Raw genomic sequence first — 17,892 nt, 5'->3', positions numbered from 1 at the left:
AGCTTCAGTGTGCTTTTCTACATCAATGAAATAAAGAAAACAATGATCCAAGGAAGATTGTTTGAGTTCAGAAAACCATGTAAGTGAATGTCAGTAAGCACATACTAAATATTAACAGAGTATCTATTTTCCAGAACTTTCTAAAGACAGACCAATATCAACACAGTTGCCAGCATGTACTGTAACTCACATCTGGGAAAGTGTGAAAGCAAGGCAGAAAGTCATATCTATATTCAGAGTACACTGACTAGATTTGGTTCTATAGCTGTGTTCTGACATCTGACAAGACTAAGCTTATCTTATAAATTGAAAATAAATATGTGTCACAGGACCAGGATCAATCCAGGAAACAAAATGTGCCTGTGGTAAACAGCCCTCCACCTTTTTCCTGGAGTCTCTCTCATAGTTCTTCAAGGCACTGTTCACTGTGGGTCATTCTTTTGACCATGTTCTGACAGCCCAGCATGTGGGTCATGTTTGGAATCACAACTCGCAGGAGGCAGAAGCAGAAGCCATACAAATTGGATAATAGTCAAAATCAAAGTATTATTAATCCATTAATGAAGATGGCGTCCTACTAATCTAATCACTTATATCCAAAGCCCACTAGCTGGCAATGAAGTCTAAGTCTTAGGAGTCTTTGGGAACCATTGTATATCCAAACCATGGCAAGGGGTAGAGGTAGAAGAGAATAATGACATAGAACAGTAATCTACTGAATGGAAGGAATATTTGTGTCTTTTCTAGGATTAGATATAGATTTGGCAGGAATTTGGCTTCAAACTATTTATACATCTATCAGGATTTGGTGTTTATGGTTCTTGTAGCTGGTTGTCTTTAATCTTGCAGTGAAAATTATTGAATATTATAGTTTGGGGTAAAACATTTCTCAAATGACCAACATGCATGTATGAATACTAAGAGGAATCTGACCCATAGGAGAAGATATGACAAAGACAGATTTGTTACGGTATATTTACCCTTCGCATTTGGAGGCCAATTCACTGGGCTAGGTTTACCCATAGTAACTATCAATATTAGATTTTCTAGGCAGAGTATAATGCATTTCTTTTATTTTCTGTTTGTTTGTTTTGTTGTTGGTGGTAGTGTTGTTATTTATGAGATAGGGTTTTTCTGTGTAGCTTTGTTCTGGAACTTGCTTTGTAGCCAAGGGACTTGAACTCAGATCTGCCTTCCCCTGCCTCCTGCCACAATGTCTGGCTTGAATTTTTTTTCTCTATGGTTTTACCTTTAGCACTCTATCTTCCCTGAGCATGGTTATTCTATATGTTTAAAAATGTATAATGACTTACTTCCTTAACATGTTCTTTCTTGCTATGAGCCTTCTTCGGCATTTCATCTCAAACAATAACTGTGGACTTATTTTTTTAGTAATTTAATTTTATTTTCTTTGCATTGGTAGTTTTGCCTGCATCTATGTCTGTGTAAGAGTGTCAGATCTTAGAGTTACAGACAGTTGATAACTGCCATTAAGGTGCTGAAAATTGAACCCAGGTCTCCCAGAAGAACAGACAGATCCTTAACCACTGAGCCATCTCTCCATCCCTAGACTTATTTTTTAAAGTTTCCCTAGAATTATTTTTTTAAGGTTTCACAGAGCTATTGCCTCTGTCCTCCCTTTTCCTTTCCAAAGATTTGCCACCCTATGCTGTATTCCCAAGACATATCATGAATAATTCTGTTGTTATAGTTGTATTGCTCAATTAATATTAGCTACTTTCATGTATATTACTTTCGTATTCGATTTTTTTTTCCCTTTTTCCTCATTGTTGTGGCCAGATACCTTAGAAGAAGCAACTTAGAGGAAGGGAAGAAAGATTTATCTTGACTCAGTTTTAAGAGTACACTCCATCATGGAAGGGAAGGGAGGATGGCAGGCAGGGGGTCCCATGGTGGTGGGTTCAAACACAACAGGAATCAGAGTGTGCAGGTACCAGGGCTGAGTTCTTAAACAATAATAATGCCTGCCCCAATAACCCAGTTCCACCATCAAGGAACACTTCCTGAAAGTATTATAGTGTTCCAAGACAGAACCAATAGTAGAAGACTAAGTCTGATGAACATTTCACATTCCAACCATAATATATAGATCCCAAGTAAGCTGTTTAGGGGCAAATAAGCTTTTTTGCTTTATTTGCAAGTAATAAATTTTTTGTAATTTATTCCATTTTAAGGTTTAGAGAGAAACAGCAGTTATAGGATTTTAGTTTGCTTAAAAATTATTTCAAGAAATTTTTTCATATACATTTTTTCTCACAACTTTTATCGTGTTTAGTTTCAATGTTCATATGGACAATGGGATTGTTTTTTCTTCAAAAGTAAAGGCTTCTGGGTATGCTTTTTTGTTTGTTTGTTTGTTTGATTGCTTTTTAACAAAGTTTCTCTGTGTAGCCCTGCTGGCCCGGAACTTGTGGTGATGTCTGGATTCTGCCTACTAGAGCTAGGATCATAGGTGCATACTACCTCACCTAGTTTAAGCCAGTATTTCTTGAAAGTTATGTATGGTAACTATTTTAAAGATAAATTAATGACCCAGTGGCTTCCACAACTGCATCATTTTGTCATCAGCACATATATAAACAGTAGAGTTATTCACTGTTAACCTTTTGAGCTGGGACTCATTGTATCTTGACTTAATAATCATTTGTTTTCAATGTTTCAGAGCTATATATGAAAAATTAAATTCTTAGATAATAGAATCATAAATCTTCTTTGCAACTTATTTTCAAACCCAGTGACATAATATTGAAGACTATGCTTATATGCTGCCACAAAGATAATACATAGAATTGCGATATGAAAATGCGAGTGTTGCTGATAATTTGTTTCTCAGTTTGATACTTTTTGCTTTTCATAGTAGCTACTGATAGATATTATGAAAGTTAATTATTATATATGCAGTTTTAAAAATACTGTGGTATTGAAAATTACATTTCACCTGATTTATAATACCAACTCTTTTTTCACCATGGTACACAATCGAATCAAACAACTTCTGAAGTACTTTGCCAGATCTTTTCATCGACAAAAAAAAATGCAGAATGCAGCAAAATGATTAGCAAAATAAAACAATAATAAAGCTATGAGGATAGAAAAGTAAAGAAGTATGAGGCATGACCCGAGAATGCTACACTGATTAAAAGAATGAGCTTTGGGAAGCAATAGGACCTGCAGGTCGCATATATCCATAACACAGGAAGCGTTTTGCAAACTTTTTGACAAGTTTGCAAGTTTACCTGGATCCACTTTCATTGATGGAGTACTGGCTTCAAATAGTTAATAGATAAGAACGGGAAGTACAAGGCGCTCAGCTGCTTCAGAGATGGAGACATTGATTTAGTCTTGAAATGTCATTTTACATCATTAATAAAAAAAAATCTCAGATTGGTCACATTATTGCTGTTTAAATGTAATTTCATAAAGTGCTGGTAGGCCATGAATGGTATTTTGGTATATAAAAAATTTGTTGCATAGTTATCCCTCAAATCTGTAGTGTAGTTCATTTGATCTTACAGGTATTTTAAATATAAAGAACCTAAAGAAATTTTGAACCCATTACATTATATTTGATGTGCTCTGTTTTTGTTTGCTTAATTTTACTTTAATAATTTCTGCAAAGTAATGATTTTATTTTAACGATAACTTTACTAACAGTAAAATATCTTTTTGCATAATGTGAATATATTTTTGTGAAATTAAAATATTACCAATAATAATTTTTCTTTTATTTCTGAATTTTTAAGCTTTGGTTCATACATTTAGGTATATTAATATAGATAAATATATAAACACAGATATATATATGTACATATTTGAAATGTTTTCTAAGTAGTATGATTCTAGCAGTGTATTTTAAAGAAATATCAACACCATTAATCTCCTTCATACTTTTAGACTGTTGGAATTGTACATTTGTAATTGAGCGAGTCTGTATTACCATAACCTCTTCTGTTTTTGGTCACAAGCTTGATTGGATGTCTTTGAATGTTTAGTTTTTGACATCAGGAGATTATTTCTTATATACAACAACAAAAAGACTTAGCATCAAGAGTTTACCCTGTATAGGAGCTATGTAATTATAAACTCTTGGCCAGAGTTATGGGAATCATAGTCATCTCCATAACCTTGCAAGTGATTGCTATTATTGCATTTAATCTTTGAATTAGGTTTTTTATGCATATATGTATGTTTGTGATTATACATTGTGTAGATGTTCTGATCACTAAATTTACTTATTAGGTTTTTTTTTATCAATTTGTTTTTAAGTGTTTGATCCTACTGAGAACATAAAGCATCCCATAGTGAACCTTTCTTCACTTGGTATTCTAATGAGTTTGTGTCTTCCTTAATAATCACTGGGAAACAATTTACAAAGAGAAAATTTCTATTTATTTGTTTGTTATAGTCTATACTGGTTGTCTCACAAGAACATGAGAGGATAAGAAAGCTAATCCATAAATAATGATCTTCATATGTTTAATTAACAATGGAGTAGGTTATAGTTTAGAAAGATGAACATAAGACACTCTCTGGAAAGTGGAATCTAAAGAAAAGTTTTTCATTACATTCTTCCTTATGAAAATGTTATATAGTATTGTTTTAGAAATTCAAATTATTATTTAAATTTAATTCTAAGAATTTAAAAATGATAATGAACATTATGAACTGGGAAGTGGTACTTATTTACTTCTTAAAGATTTTTTTCACATCATTCTTTTTGTTTGTGTTTGTGTTTTCTTGTATCAAGGCTGCCAAGTATATTTGGGATGTCCTGGAATATTGTCTTTAGTTCCCTTAACTTCTTTAAAGTGTTGACAATTGGTTATGCTTTGAAGAATATATTTAAAAATCAATGTGTTTCAGAAAGGAAAACTACCGGAAATTTGGGAGTAATTTGCTACACGATGTATTGGGAGAACACTTTTGAGTTTGGTAGGAGAAAAGCAGAAATTTCACCGAGAGTAAATTTCACAGATCTTAGAAACCTGTGAGTTCACTTAGTCCTTTCAGTGCCCATCTTGGCGTGATGGAAAGCATGGGAAGCGTCTTGAGAATACAGAGTAGGGACCCACAAGAAGCTCGCACCAAAGTTCAACCCTGAGACTGGCAGAGAAAACTGTGGGACACACCTCAGACTTAACCACCCAAACTTAGGAGAGAAATAATCTTTAGAAGAGAGTATCCTCAAAAAGCCTTCTTGAACACATGATTTTAAAGTCAGGCTTCAGAGAAAAGGCTGAGTTATCAGGAAACTTTATAGAGTGCTGGGATTGAGGATGAGATTTAAAAACTGCTTCTTGACTCAATAATCTAATTGACAATGCACAAACAATTGCTCAAGGAAACCAACAAAAAAAATCAATAAATGCGTTTTTCCTTTCCATTTAAAATTATAGTTAAAGTCTGGAGAGACAGCTGCCAATATTGCTAGAGAGCTGGCGGAACAGACCAGAAATCATTTGAACGCTGGGGACATCACCTATTCAGTCCGCGCCATGGACCAGCTGGTTGGTCTCCTGGACGTACAGCTCAGGAATTTGACCCCAGGCGGGAAAGACAGTGCAGCCCGCAGCTTGAACAAGGTGAGAGCCTCTGCTGTGTCTGTCTTTCAGTTTTAAGACATTTGTGTGAATATTTTTTCCCCTCTGTCAAGTTGCATGATTCAAAAAAACAACCAATACTTATATTTCATTGACTTTACTATTTTAATTATGACCTTAGTTGACTTTTAATTTAGGGGAATATGTGCCAGTCTATTTCCAGTTCTGCTTTTGGTAGTACTTTCTCCGGTTTTTTATGCTAAATAGTAGTAAAATTAGTGTAGATGAATGCAACTGGTTATTATTTCCTACAAATTCTTCTCTCAAAATAATTGACAGCGTAAATAGTTTTTAATCAGGAAGTGGAAATTTAGGAAACATTAACAAAAGCATGTTAAAATCCATTAGACTTTTTCTCATATTTTTAATAAGATAATTTTATCTACTTAATATTTCTTTTAAAAACTGGTAGGGCAAGAAACTAAGTTAAAATATATGTTTCATTTTAATTTTTAAGTGACACATATTTGAATCTTTACTAATCAGATTTTGAGTGTTTGTTTCTGCAAATTTTAACTTTAAATAAGCAAATTTAAATATGCCTCATTTCAAGAAATATACTTTATGACTTTTTTCGTATTTTAATAAACATTTTATGTGTATAAATATCTTGTATAAATTGTAAGCACAAAGTATATGCTGCATATTTATACATATATATACATGTGTGTATATATATAACTAAATATTACATAGTAGACTAATAGCATGATGTCAGATGGTTAGTATCAAATGTAGATGCTCACAAATGGAATAGCTGAATTCCGTGGCCTGGACTGTTAACATCATGTTTTCAACCTGAAAAAAGAAAGATTTTGACAGTAGAAGACTAATGCTCTTGTAAGAAATTCATTTTTAAAATGTTTCCCTTTTGACTGGAAATTTAAAAAGTCATAAATTTGTCTTTTACTGGTTTTAGTTCTGTGTTTTTGGTGAGGTAAGATTGCCACTCATTAAAATGGAAAAATGTTTTTATATAATAGTCATTCAACATTAAAAAGCCAGATTTTTTTTTTTCTGGGAGATAGCTCTTGCTTCAGTTTCTTTGGTAAGCAAATGTAATTTTCATCATTATTTATTAAGATATTGTGTATTAGGTTTCTTTGTCATGCTGAGTAAGGAGTTATTTTTTTTTCTCTTGTGTCCTGAAACGATCACATCTGGGTCTCTGATGGCATATTCGACAGCTGCCTATATGCTGTGGCCTGCTGTGACTTTAATGTGTTATTACCCTAGCTGACTTGATGCTACTAATGAATATGGCTGCCAGCTATTCTTATAATAATGGGCTGGGAGTACTGATCTCTATTAATGTTACATATCCATAACATGACTTCTTATTGCAACACTTTGTATCTGTATTTAAAAGTGGTGTTGATGTCTGAGGCTATCAGGTAAAGTTGGCAATTAATGTCACATTCTAACTGGCTACAGCTAATCAGCTTGCCTAGACTGAATATCAAATAACTACATAATGGGCAAATTTCCATTCCTGGGGCTTTTTAATGCTCTCTTTTGTTTCCCATTTGGCGCACTCCAATTGTTTATATAATGCAGTTTGTCATATGTTAATTTGCATGAAGGGGCAGGGAGATGGGAGGGCAAAGGTTCCTCATGTGCTTGCTGCCTTGCTCTCATTTCCTGTGGTTCCTACGTTCCCCAAAGCAGTTACAGCCCATCAGAGATGCAAAGTCAACTAGGTACAAATCAGTTGCGCTCCACATTGAAATTCTGGAGAGCTGAGTCCTCCATAATTGTGATGTGAGTCAGTGATCTGAATGACAGCATTGGTGATTCACTTGCTCTCATTCCTGACTTCATTCTTCAGCAAAGTTATTGCTCCCTCATTGAAGAAAGCCTGCATTAGGGTTGCTACAGTATTAGCTAGCTACACAAAGAATGTCAGAGTAAGTACTCCCTAAAACTGGATAAATTCTATTTTGCATTTCAAGGCAAATAACCAAGGGAACTGAAAAACCCAGGAGAAAATATGAAACCCCAGAGTCTGATGTATTAAAATTTGGGTCACTCATTTAAACAGCATGAATGAATGGTTATTGATTATTCATTTTTGCGTCAGGAGAAAATGTTTGGGTCTGAATACCACTTCTGTCAACAAAAACAAATTAAATCAAGCTTCTTACCCCACTAGTTTCTAAAATGTTTTCTATTTTGGCCAAGACTGTCAAATCCAATTCTTTAAGAAATAAAAGAAGCAACAAGTCAGGAAATGAATGGCATTCTGGTAATCTCCAGTTATCTGACTCAATATTTGTCCCATAGGGCTAAAAATAGTCACAGAGAATGGACATGTCTATCTTGCTTATAGTAGGATTTTGAAGGTATGAATGAACACATAATATAAACACACAATCGACCATCTAGGCTGTCTTGAAAACCACACATAATCTCTCTTTAAAATAATGGGTTCCAAACTTTTTGCATAATTGACTTACCATGTTATGCCTCCACTAGTGGCTCATAAATGAGTAACTAACCAGACGTGTCCTGGACCATTTCACATAAATGTCTATTGATCTGTACTAATTTCTACTAAATGTGTTCCAAGGTTTCTTTCTGTCAACAGTTTCCACGATCTTGTTTTTAGGTGGGCTGCGCAGAAAAAGGTTATTTTTTTTTTCGTCTGCCATATTGCTGCAGCATAGCCTTCACTTTCTTCTGTAAAAGTAGCGAATCAAAAAGTATGGTGCTTATGTGGATGTTTTCTCTTATTTTTCTTCTGTCACTAACTTGTTTTTTCTATTCTGTGTTTAATCTGCTGTCTTAATGGATTCAGCTTCAGAAAAGAGAGCGCTCTTGCAGAGCCTATGTCCAGGTACTTTCTGTGTTTTTATAAATGTGTTAAGTTGTTGAATTGTCTCTGTTGGTGATCGCATGTATGGGCGTCTGAGGAAAAACGATAATGTGCCGTATTGAACTAAAGGAGCTTCAGGGAGGGCATGCAGGGTGGGAATGGAAAGAGAGGACGTGTTAAAAAGAAAGCCCATGGTGCCAAGTTCTGTCAAGCATGAGAAACAGACTAGAGAGAAGGTGGGGCTAGAGGCAGGGAACATTTTCGTCTAAGAGCTGAGTTTGATATAACATGTGAATCCCTGTTTTTTCACAGAGTCGCTATATAGATTTTATTCATACACTGAATTGCTAGTTCATTTGGAATTATCAGTCAGAGTCATTTAAGACAAGATACAATATGGGGTATTTGAAATAATCTTAGTTCTTTTTCAAAGTGGAACTCAGGATTCCAGGATTATCACCAGATTACTCTCATTGAGATGATATGTAAATATAATTTATTCAAAATGCAAATTTTTATTCCTCACAACACTGTTCTTATGGTCTTGGGGTTTAGTGTAAAAGAGAATGGTACTCGGACAAGCTGACTGTCTTTCTGGGTTTTGTTCTATCTGGTGTTTTGTGTAGGGAGGCTAGTATCTATTTATCATCTATCTATTATCTATCTATCTATCTATCTATCTATCTATCTATCTATCTATCTATCTATTCCAAGACAGTGCTGACTGTCCTGCAGTTTACTTTGTAGACTAGGCTGGCCTCAAACCCACAGAGATCCATCTACCTCCCTCCAGAATGCTGGGATTAAAGGTGTGTGTCACCACGCCTGACTTTTATTTTATGCCTGTCAGCTTCATGTTCTCTGTATGTACATCACAGCATTCTATTGATGCAAATCCATTTATGTTTTTATGTTTAGAGAAAAATGACATCAGGAGCCAAGTTAGTGTTTGCGAGAATTGGCAGTACCAAATAAAAATTTTAACAGTTTATCCACTTTTTCATATAATATGGCAACATTGACTTTATCTCCTTATACTTTTAAGGGCTTTACTTGTTATAAATATTAGATAGATGTCTGTTCACTTGTATTTCTCCAAAGACCAGAATACTCACATCTACTAACTTTATGGGTAATATAAAGCTGGGATATTGAATTAATAATTAGAAAACTAATTTGCTGAAATCATGTCAACAGAAACTTAGGGGAGATGACTTTAGGGGAGAATCATTCAGGTTTTAAAATACAGTAGAGGTAGACATTTTAATGAATGAGTGTGACATCTGTCTCTTAGTCATTTATTTAATGACCACAATTATTTTTTTCTTGCTCCATTTTAAAAATACACAAAATCCATCATTTCCTCAAAAGTGTTAACAAATAAAAAAAATGCAATCTCTGCCAAAGGGTTTTAACCTAAATTAGATAGTATCGATGAGTTAAACGTCTGTTTATCTTTCTTTAGTAAGTATCATTTTGGAGAAATATCAAGTGTACTTTGAGTAAATGAGATATTTTCCATGTCCTTCAGTCACTCAAGGATAAATTGCAAGTGTTGTCCATATTCCAGTGAATTTTCCGGCATATAAATTTAACCGTCATGTTTCCATCTATAAGGTGGGAAACATTTTTGTTTGTTTGCCTTACCTATCTCTAGCCTAAGGGTCAAGGCCCTTTTAACAAAAATTTGAGAGCATAGCAAGAGAAATAGCAGAGAAATTTAGTGAAGATAAACTCTACGTGGCATGGAAACCTTTGAAAAAGAGAACCCAGAGCGGCAGAGAAACCTATGTGGTTTTCTGCTTAGGCGTGAAGAGGAGTGGGTCAATTGAGGAAATTTCTGGGCCTCTGATTCTCTTTTTTGAAGATAGGCAACTGTCTCTCAAATGAAGACGTCCAATCTGCTTCAGAAAAAGGTCATGAAATTTTTCTCTAAGTTTTGTGACCTGTTTCCTTGGCAGAAGATTGGTGGAAAAAGTACAAGTGGCTCTCTGCCTCTGGTGATGTCCCAAATGCCATGGTGCCATATTAGAGGGCAGGGTATTCTTGTCTCTAGTTTGATTAATTTCAAGCTTGAATTGCTTTTTAAAGGAAAACATAGAATAGAAAAATTAATTGTCGTCCTGTCTTATAAATTGCATTTTGAGTCTGAAGGCATTAGAATGGGGAAATAACAGCATTGTGTGGGAATCATTTGAGAGAAAAAAAACTAATTTGACATTGAATATTAGGGAGATTATCTTTTGTATTTGCATTACCTTTATGAAATAAGGAATTTCTGGGAATAAGAAAATATTATGACTTATTGTCTAGGGTTTAGTAAAACATTGTTTAGGAACGCACACTATGATAGGGAGGGGAAGGATGTCCATCCCAGAAAGGTGGGGAGCATAGCATGTTGCAGCCCTGCCAGGGTTGTTTTCCGTTGTAATCTATGCTATCCTCTTAGTGGTGCTTTCAGGATAATAAACCTTCCAGTATTTAAATCTCCGAAATGCACGGTCATTCAAACATGAATCTCCAATGGAAAATTAATAGCACAGTTTATCCAACAGCTGACTTCCTGGTGTTATAATTGAGTAGCTGTGAATAACTGTTTCAGGTATTGACTAAATATCTGACTCCACACAACACAAACAGAGGCTACTGGTGCTGCAGAAATGCTCTGCTCAAAACACAAGCACTCCTTCTGATCATGTTAGTGTAGACTGCAAGTCCGTGACGCTCTGCGGTCAGAGGTGCTGGAAAAACACCCGTGACCGACTCGCGAAGAGCCGTTTTATCTTTCCCATTGTTTATAGGCTCAGATCATACATGGGACCATCTCTGAGACAGGTGCCTGATGTACTTGAAAGGCTTTTGGCATTCATTCTAACATGATTGCTTATCATTACGGGTTTCTACAAAATGTGGCCTTTCCTTTTACATCAGACAAGATTCCTCCAGGGATGAGTTTTGCTCCCTGAATCCATTTACCTTTCATTCATCATTTTATGAGCGGGAGTCATTTTATGAATTTTAAAAATCGATGTTTTATGTTTTTTTTTGTTTTACACCTTTTGTTCTATGACAGAAGCAAAAGCACCTACAAAATCAGACCTACCAGCTATCAGTCATAAATGGCCTGTTTGTGAACGGTTTAACCTGGGGTGGGTTTTAAAATAATACATGAATCCAAGAAATAGTATATTTGCATTCTAAGGTTTCAAAAACACAAGGCAATTTGCTTTTATTTATCTATCTGTGACTTATATTATAATAAATCTTTATTGATTACTGAAATATAAAAATTATATTTACTTTCATTAAAAAAACATTAATTTGTCATGAGTATATTATCTTTTGAAGTTTGGCTTGGTGATGCAGGCCAGGACCCCTATTGTTTATGGAGTTAAGGTAGGAAATTATCCTAAGCCCCTGGGTGACTTTAATACTAGCCTGGGTAGTTTAGTCAGACCTTGTCTCAAAATAACAAGGAAAAAGGCTGAGATGTAGCTAGTAATACCGCTGTTTTTATTTATGAAGGGCATTGTAAATTTTATAACAGCGGAGTCCAGACTGCCTTAGAAACATAATAAAACAGCTATTAGAATGGAATGTTACTAGAAGGGTCTTAAGATGAGGGCTCGAGAGAAGCAGAAGAAGCTGAGAAGACTAGCCAAGGTCACAGAACTAACACCAAGGTAACAGAACTAACACTGGCAGCATCAGTACCGCTCTCCTGATGTGTGCCTTGTTTTCTTCCATGCCAAGGTAAAGGTAGCAATGATTTCTTATTAAGAATATTTGGGCTGGAGAGATGGCTCAGAGGTTAAGAACAAGGGACCTGGGTTTGATCCCCAGCGTGTACATGGCAGTTCACAGCTGCCTGTAGTTCCAGTGCGAGGGACCCAATGTCCTCTTCTGAGCTGTTCAAACAGTGAATGAATGTATTCTACAGACATACATGCAGGCAAAACATCATAATATAAAATAAAGTAAATAATAAGAACATTTACCGGGTTAGCAATGTGGGTATTGTACAGAATGCTAAGTATTCTCTGTTATTTATGTTTTACCCCAGAGACAGTCTCCCTGTGTAAAACAGGATAGTATTCACCTGAGCTCCTCCTGTCTCACGTTTATGCATCCTAAGATCACAGGCACGAGAGAAATTGTCTTACATTTGTACTTAATGTTTATAAGAATTTTGTGTTAAAATTCTTACAATTGATTGTGTGCAAAGTGAAAATGGAGACCCACAAAGCGTTAGTCGATCTCCAAAAGATCACGGAGACCAATGACTGAAGGGATGTGGAAACGCGAAGCTGATTTGAAAGCTTGCGTGCATTGACTCCAAGGATACGCAGTCTCTGACTCGACTTACTACTGTGTGGTAGGAGGCAGGGTCTGCCATTTGGTTTATATTCGTTGGTGTGTGTGTGTGTGTGTGTGTGTGTGTGTGTGTGTGTGTGTGTGTGTGTGTCTGTATTGTATTCCAGAGAGGGAACAGAGTAAAACGACCCTTTTCTCTATCTCCCACATGTACAAGAACCCACACCACATACTCATATCCTGTGGGTGTCTCATTATTACTTTGTACTCTTACATTAATTCATAAACAAGCAGAATTTGATTTTGAGGTTTGTTCATTTCAAAGGGGACCTTGATGTAAAACTGGAATTTTAAGAAAGGAAAAAGTGGTTAAAGGAGCTGTCAGACTGATGCTCCACACTGTGTTTCTGGCAGTCTTTCCAGTGTGTGTGAACTTCAGACTTCAGGACTCTGATCATGGATGAGATACCTCAGCATTTGGTGATGTGATCCATGGACCAGCAAAAGACCATATGCTTCCACAGAGATTAGTGTGATTTTAATAAGAATTTGGAAATACAGTATAAATAAGTAAATATAAACAAATAGCTTAAGAACAAGTGCCAGTCAGGCGGTGGTGGCACATGCCTTTAATCTCAGCACTCAGGAGGCAGAGTCAGTTGGATCTCTGTGAGTTCGAGGCCAGCCTAGTCTACAACAACTAGTTCCAGGACAGGCTCCAAAGCTACAGAGAATCCCTGTCTTGAAAAACCAAAAAGAACAAGTGCCTTCGTGTGTCATAAATGCACACAAGATTTTGTTTACATTTTTCACCTTTAAATCACCACCCTTCAATTAACGTTTGCTAACATTGTCCTCTTCTTCAGAAGGAGCTAGTAAGAATCACAGCTGTTTTTGTTGTTTTGTTTTTTCTGCTTTAAAGGAAGAACACTTTATTAGTTAATAAATATGCTTTGTTCCCTTTTCATTGCTGTTCTTCGTGTCTCAGAGGTAGTATGTTCTTCTTCAGGTAGCCATGCTTTGCTTATAGAGCAATAAAAGTGCACTTCCTAGAGATTTCAGTCTCTATCAAGACCCAGTGTACCACTGAAGGTTGCCAAGTAGTGACACCATGCTCTTCAGCCTGAGTAGTAAGGACTGAACGGTGTGGGCATCCAGGAATAGACAGTCACTTTGATGGGTGTATTTATGCTGGATGCTGAGGTCATCATTCAAATTTTTAATACTTTAAAACATTGGAAGACAGGACTTGGTGAAAGAGTCAAGTGCCAGGGAAAGAAGACTTGAAATATCAGAACGTTTTTGAGAGGTCCAACAGCTAGAAGGATGATGTCACCATTTATTGAAATGTTCTATTTGTGATTAGAAGGGCAAGTAGAGGACCTGCTGTGAGGCATGTTAAGTTTTGACTTTAATAGATATGGAATGCACATGGCATAAGTTTGGAATTTAGTTTGAGGAGATTATCATTTCTTACTGTTAACAAATAATATTTCAAGTCACTATATTAGGTAAAATCAAGAGTTATTTTCTTTTAAAGACCAAAGCTTGGATTCTGGCAGTCCTAACAGCTAGGCCTGGGCACCCATCCTCAATGTGCCAAAGAAGGAGACAATTTTTAGTGAAAAGCAGAAATGGATTTATTTTTGGTGGTCACATCTGAATGAGAAACAACTCAAGGCATCCAGTAACCATCAAATCCACTTGCTTCAGCTTGAGTTTTAAGATTAGATAAAGTATAAGAAACTAAGCATTCCCTGTGAGCTTCTGTCCCCATGCATCACTGACCCACATCACTTGTGTTTCCTGCAAGGTCCTCTAATAAGTTCTCAGAACTATGAAATCTCTTTCTCTGATGGTTCACATCTGGGATTCTACCTTTTCTCATCTCACCTGGATTCTCGAGAAAATTTTCATTCTTAGGGTCTTCAATAATATGAGAGCACAAGCATTTCTCTCTAGAATAGCTTTTCCCTTGAAAGATTAATTACAGAATTACAGCATGAAAAGAAAAGTATCTGGCCCTGAGTCCCAGCTCCCTATTCTATAAGAGGTCAAAGAGTGTGAGAAACTCGGGCAATAACTTAAGGAGCAACGTTCAGGGCGGGAGTTCAATTAAGAAGAGGCGAGTCTGCCATCTTGAAATCACCCAAAGTTCATTTAATTTTAATTTATTTTTATTTACATGTGTGTTCGTGTGAGCACGCATACAGGAGTGCAGGTTCCCTTGGAAGTCAGAGGCTTTGAGTGTTCCTGAAGCAAGAGTTAGAGGTGGTTGTGCATCGCTTGGCACGGCTCGGGGAACGGAGTTTTAGTCCTCTGTAAGGAAGCTGTGCTCTGTGGTGCTGAGCCAACTCTCCAGTCCCATCCCATGGGAGAAGTGATGCTCAGTGTTGCTGAACCCACTCTACAATGATGATCGCAACTCTTAAGCAGAAAAGTACTACCAGCATTCCCTCACAAAGTCCAGCCATCTCTACCCTAGTAAAATATCTGAAGACATTTTGCCCATCCGTTTTACTCTTGTGTCACCGATGCAGACTTCCTGTGAACCGAAGTTGCTACTTGCACCTTTGACAAAGTGTAAATTGAATTATGCCAGTTTTACTTGGGTGCCTTCGGTGAATGAGACAAGAAGGCGTCTATGTTCCATTTATATTGCTAGGAAGAAATTAATGAGTATTTTCAAGTTCCTTGTTTGGTCACTTAATTGGCTGTGTGACAAAGAGCTCTGTGGTGCATGTCAAACAACTTTCTTAGGCCTCTAATGATTTGTGCTTTCCTTGTGATACTATCCTATGTGCCCTGTCAGACTGGATGTCCTTGTTAAAGTGGCTAGAATAAATTGGCTAACAGTGTGCATACAGCATAGTATATTAACCACAGCAACGGGGAGTACTTTTTAGCAGTTCTTTCAATAGATTTCCTTGTTTGCCCATAAGCATCAAAACCAACCCAAACTTTCATTTAATATAATTAAAAGGACATCTGAAAGTAGTTTGAATCACAGCAGGTTCTTATGCCTTGGTAACCCTTTGTTAAAGCCCTGTGAACTTAATATATTTCACAGCTTGATAAATCTGCGCTTGATGTGTGTCAGTAAGAAAAAAAATACAAATCTCTACCCTGCATGCTTCTGTTGACCTACACCTATTGTTAAGAGACTGTTGCGATTAAAGGAAGTTACTTCCATCTAGAAAACCAGAGTCCTCTCCACCTACAGAAGAGTTGCTTGAATGCCTCTTCATAGTTGTAGTCATTAACTGATGCTCTAAAGCGACTGATGGATCAGACTGTGAAATGGTGTGCAATGGGAGTGCAGTACTTCCTGCAGGTGTTAGTTAAGAGTTTGAACAGGTCAATTCATCCATGTAAAAGACCACCAAAGGACAATGACAGGTGTTGATGGAGATCCTTTATTGACACAGACAGAGAGTCATTGAAGAAATCTCTGAACATTGCCCTGGTGGGCTCTAAGACCTGCAGAGATGATTACCTTATGCAAAGTCATTCCTGCCTCTTCCATTCGGTATAGTTTCTATAAATAGGCACACGTTCCAGCTGCTGTTTTTATAGACATGGGTTGTAAATGTTCCAGAGAGCAATTCTAATAAAGACTCAGGGAAACAGCATTCTGCTTCTAAATAGAATGTTTGTATCTAAAACAAAACAAAACAAAAAATCTCTTCTCCCTTCACCAACTTGTATTCTATTCACTCAATCTCTGAGTTGTTATTTAATTGTCAAGCTGTTTATTTAAAGTTCATTCTGTGCCACATTGCTTTCTGAACATACACGTACCTTTGGGAAAAAGCATAAATGCATACAAAATAAAGAGACACTATTTGTGTGCCAAGCAAGAGAATACATAGCCATTCACTTTGTGATTTCTTTAATAGCTTTATGGTTGCCTAGCTAAAAAGAAGGAAAAAGTTATAAAAACAGCATTACAGATGGAAGATCCTGCTTTTAGCAACTGTCATTAACTATTCTGCTACAGGTCAGAAGAGAAATGGAAGTTTGAAAGTGTGATTTGCCAAAAAGTAGCTGCCTGATGGCTTGGAACCAAACAAATGATTCTTTAGAACTTCTCCTAACAGAGTTATAATTTTTATAACTTCCCTTATCTAATGCATAAATTTTGTGTAGACGGTAGCAGACACAGCTGTGGCAACTTAAACAAACCAGAGCCTTCTCTCATAATCGCGTCATTCAGGTGGTACAGGCTCTCATGGCCATTCCTTGAGATCAGCCCTCACAGTTTCACGGTTTTCCATGGCTTTTCCTATTGCCAATATGGCCTTCCACCCTCCGCGTGCAAAGATGGACATAGATTCCAGTACAGTCACTCTTCCATGCAATACCTTTTATTTTTTTTTTTTTCCAGACAGGGTTTCTCTGTAGCTTTGGTGCCTATCCTGGAACTAGCTCTTGTAGACCAGGCTGGCCTTGAATTCACAGAGATCTGCCTGCACCTGCCCCGCAAGTGCTGGGATTAAAGGTGTGAGCTACCACCACCCTGCTTCCTGCAATTCTAAAACAGGAAGCAGGCTCATTTGAGCTTAGTAAACCTACCGGGAGCCATAGACTTCAGGAAAACTGACACTTACTCTCTGAGCAGCTGACAAATTCCAACAGCTTCCCACATCCCCTCCTCCCAAGGCTCAAATATAATTTATGAAAAAGAAGCAGAAAGATGGTAAGAACTACAGGTGGTGTCTGGCTATAAGAAAACCATGTTTTCTAGACACAGCAAGGCAGTTGTATATATAAACTCCCTTCTCGCTGTTTGCACAAGATACATGGAAGGTCAAGCCAGATAAAATCCAAGCATGGAAAGGGGAGGTGAACTTGAAGTCTTACCACTAACTGAGTCATGTTTGAAAATGCATATGTGATCTTGAGCCAACTTTGTGACTATCTATCCATAGATCTCATTTGGCATTTACAAAACAGTTTCACTTTTGCATTATAGTCCCCTTGTGTTGGACTTCTCTTGTCAATGGTCCATACTTTTAATTGACCCCACCTGCATCCGAAGATTGTCTACTTCCACATCATCCAGCTGTTGCAGTTTAGATCTCCAAGCCTTTAATTGTCACAGTACCCTGTTCTTGGATTAATTCAATTTTTTTCTCTCTT

At 36.7% G+C, this 17,892-nt stretch overlaps 1 protein-coding gene across 1 annotated transcript in view; it reads left to right on the top strand.

The window, feature by feature from the left end:
* Nucleotides 1–17,892, top strand: part of Adgrl3 (adhesion G protein-coupled receptor L3) — a 722,793-nt gene that overhangs the window by 577,799 nt on the left and 127,102 nt on the right. Inside the window, 2 exon segments of the mRNA XM_087908936.1 lie at nt 5,418–5,603; nt 8,419–8,457. Of these exon segments, the coding sequence (XP_087765062.1) occupies nt 5,418–5,603; nt 8,419–8,457 (225 nt within the window).

This window comes from Myodes glareolus, chromosome 8 (assembly GCF_982192425.1).
Source record: "Myodes glareolus chromosome 8, mMyoGla1.1, whole genome shotgun sequence".
Lineage (NCBI taxonomy): Eukaryota > Metazoa > Chordata > Mammalia > Rodentia > Cricetidae > Myodes > Myodes glareolus.
This window is presented reverse-complemented; position numbering and strand designations above follow the sequence as displayed.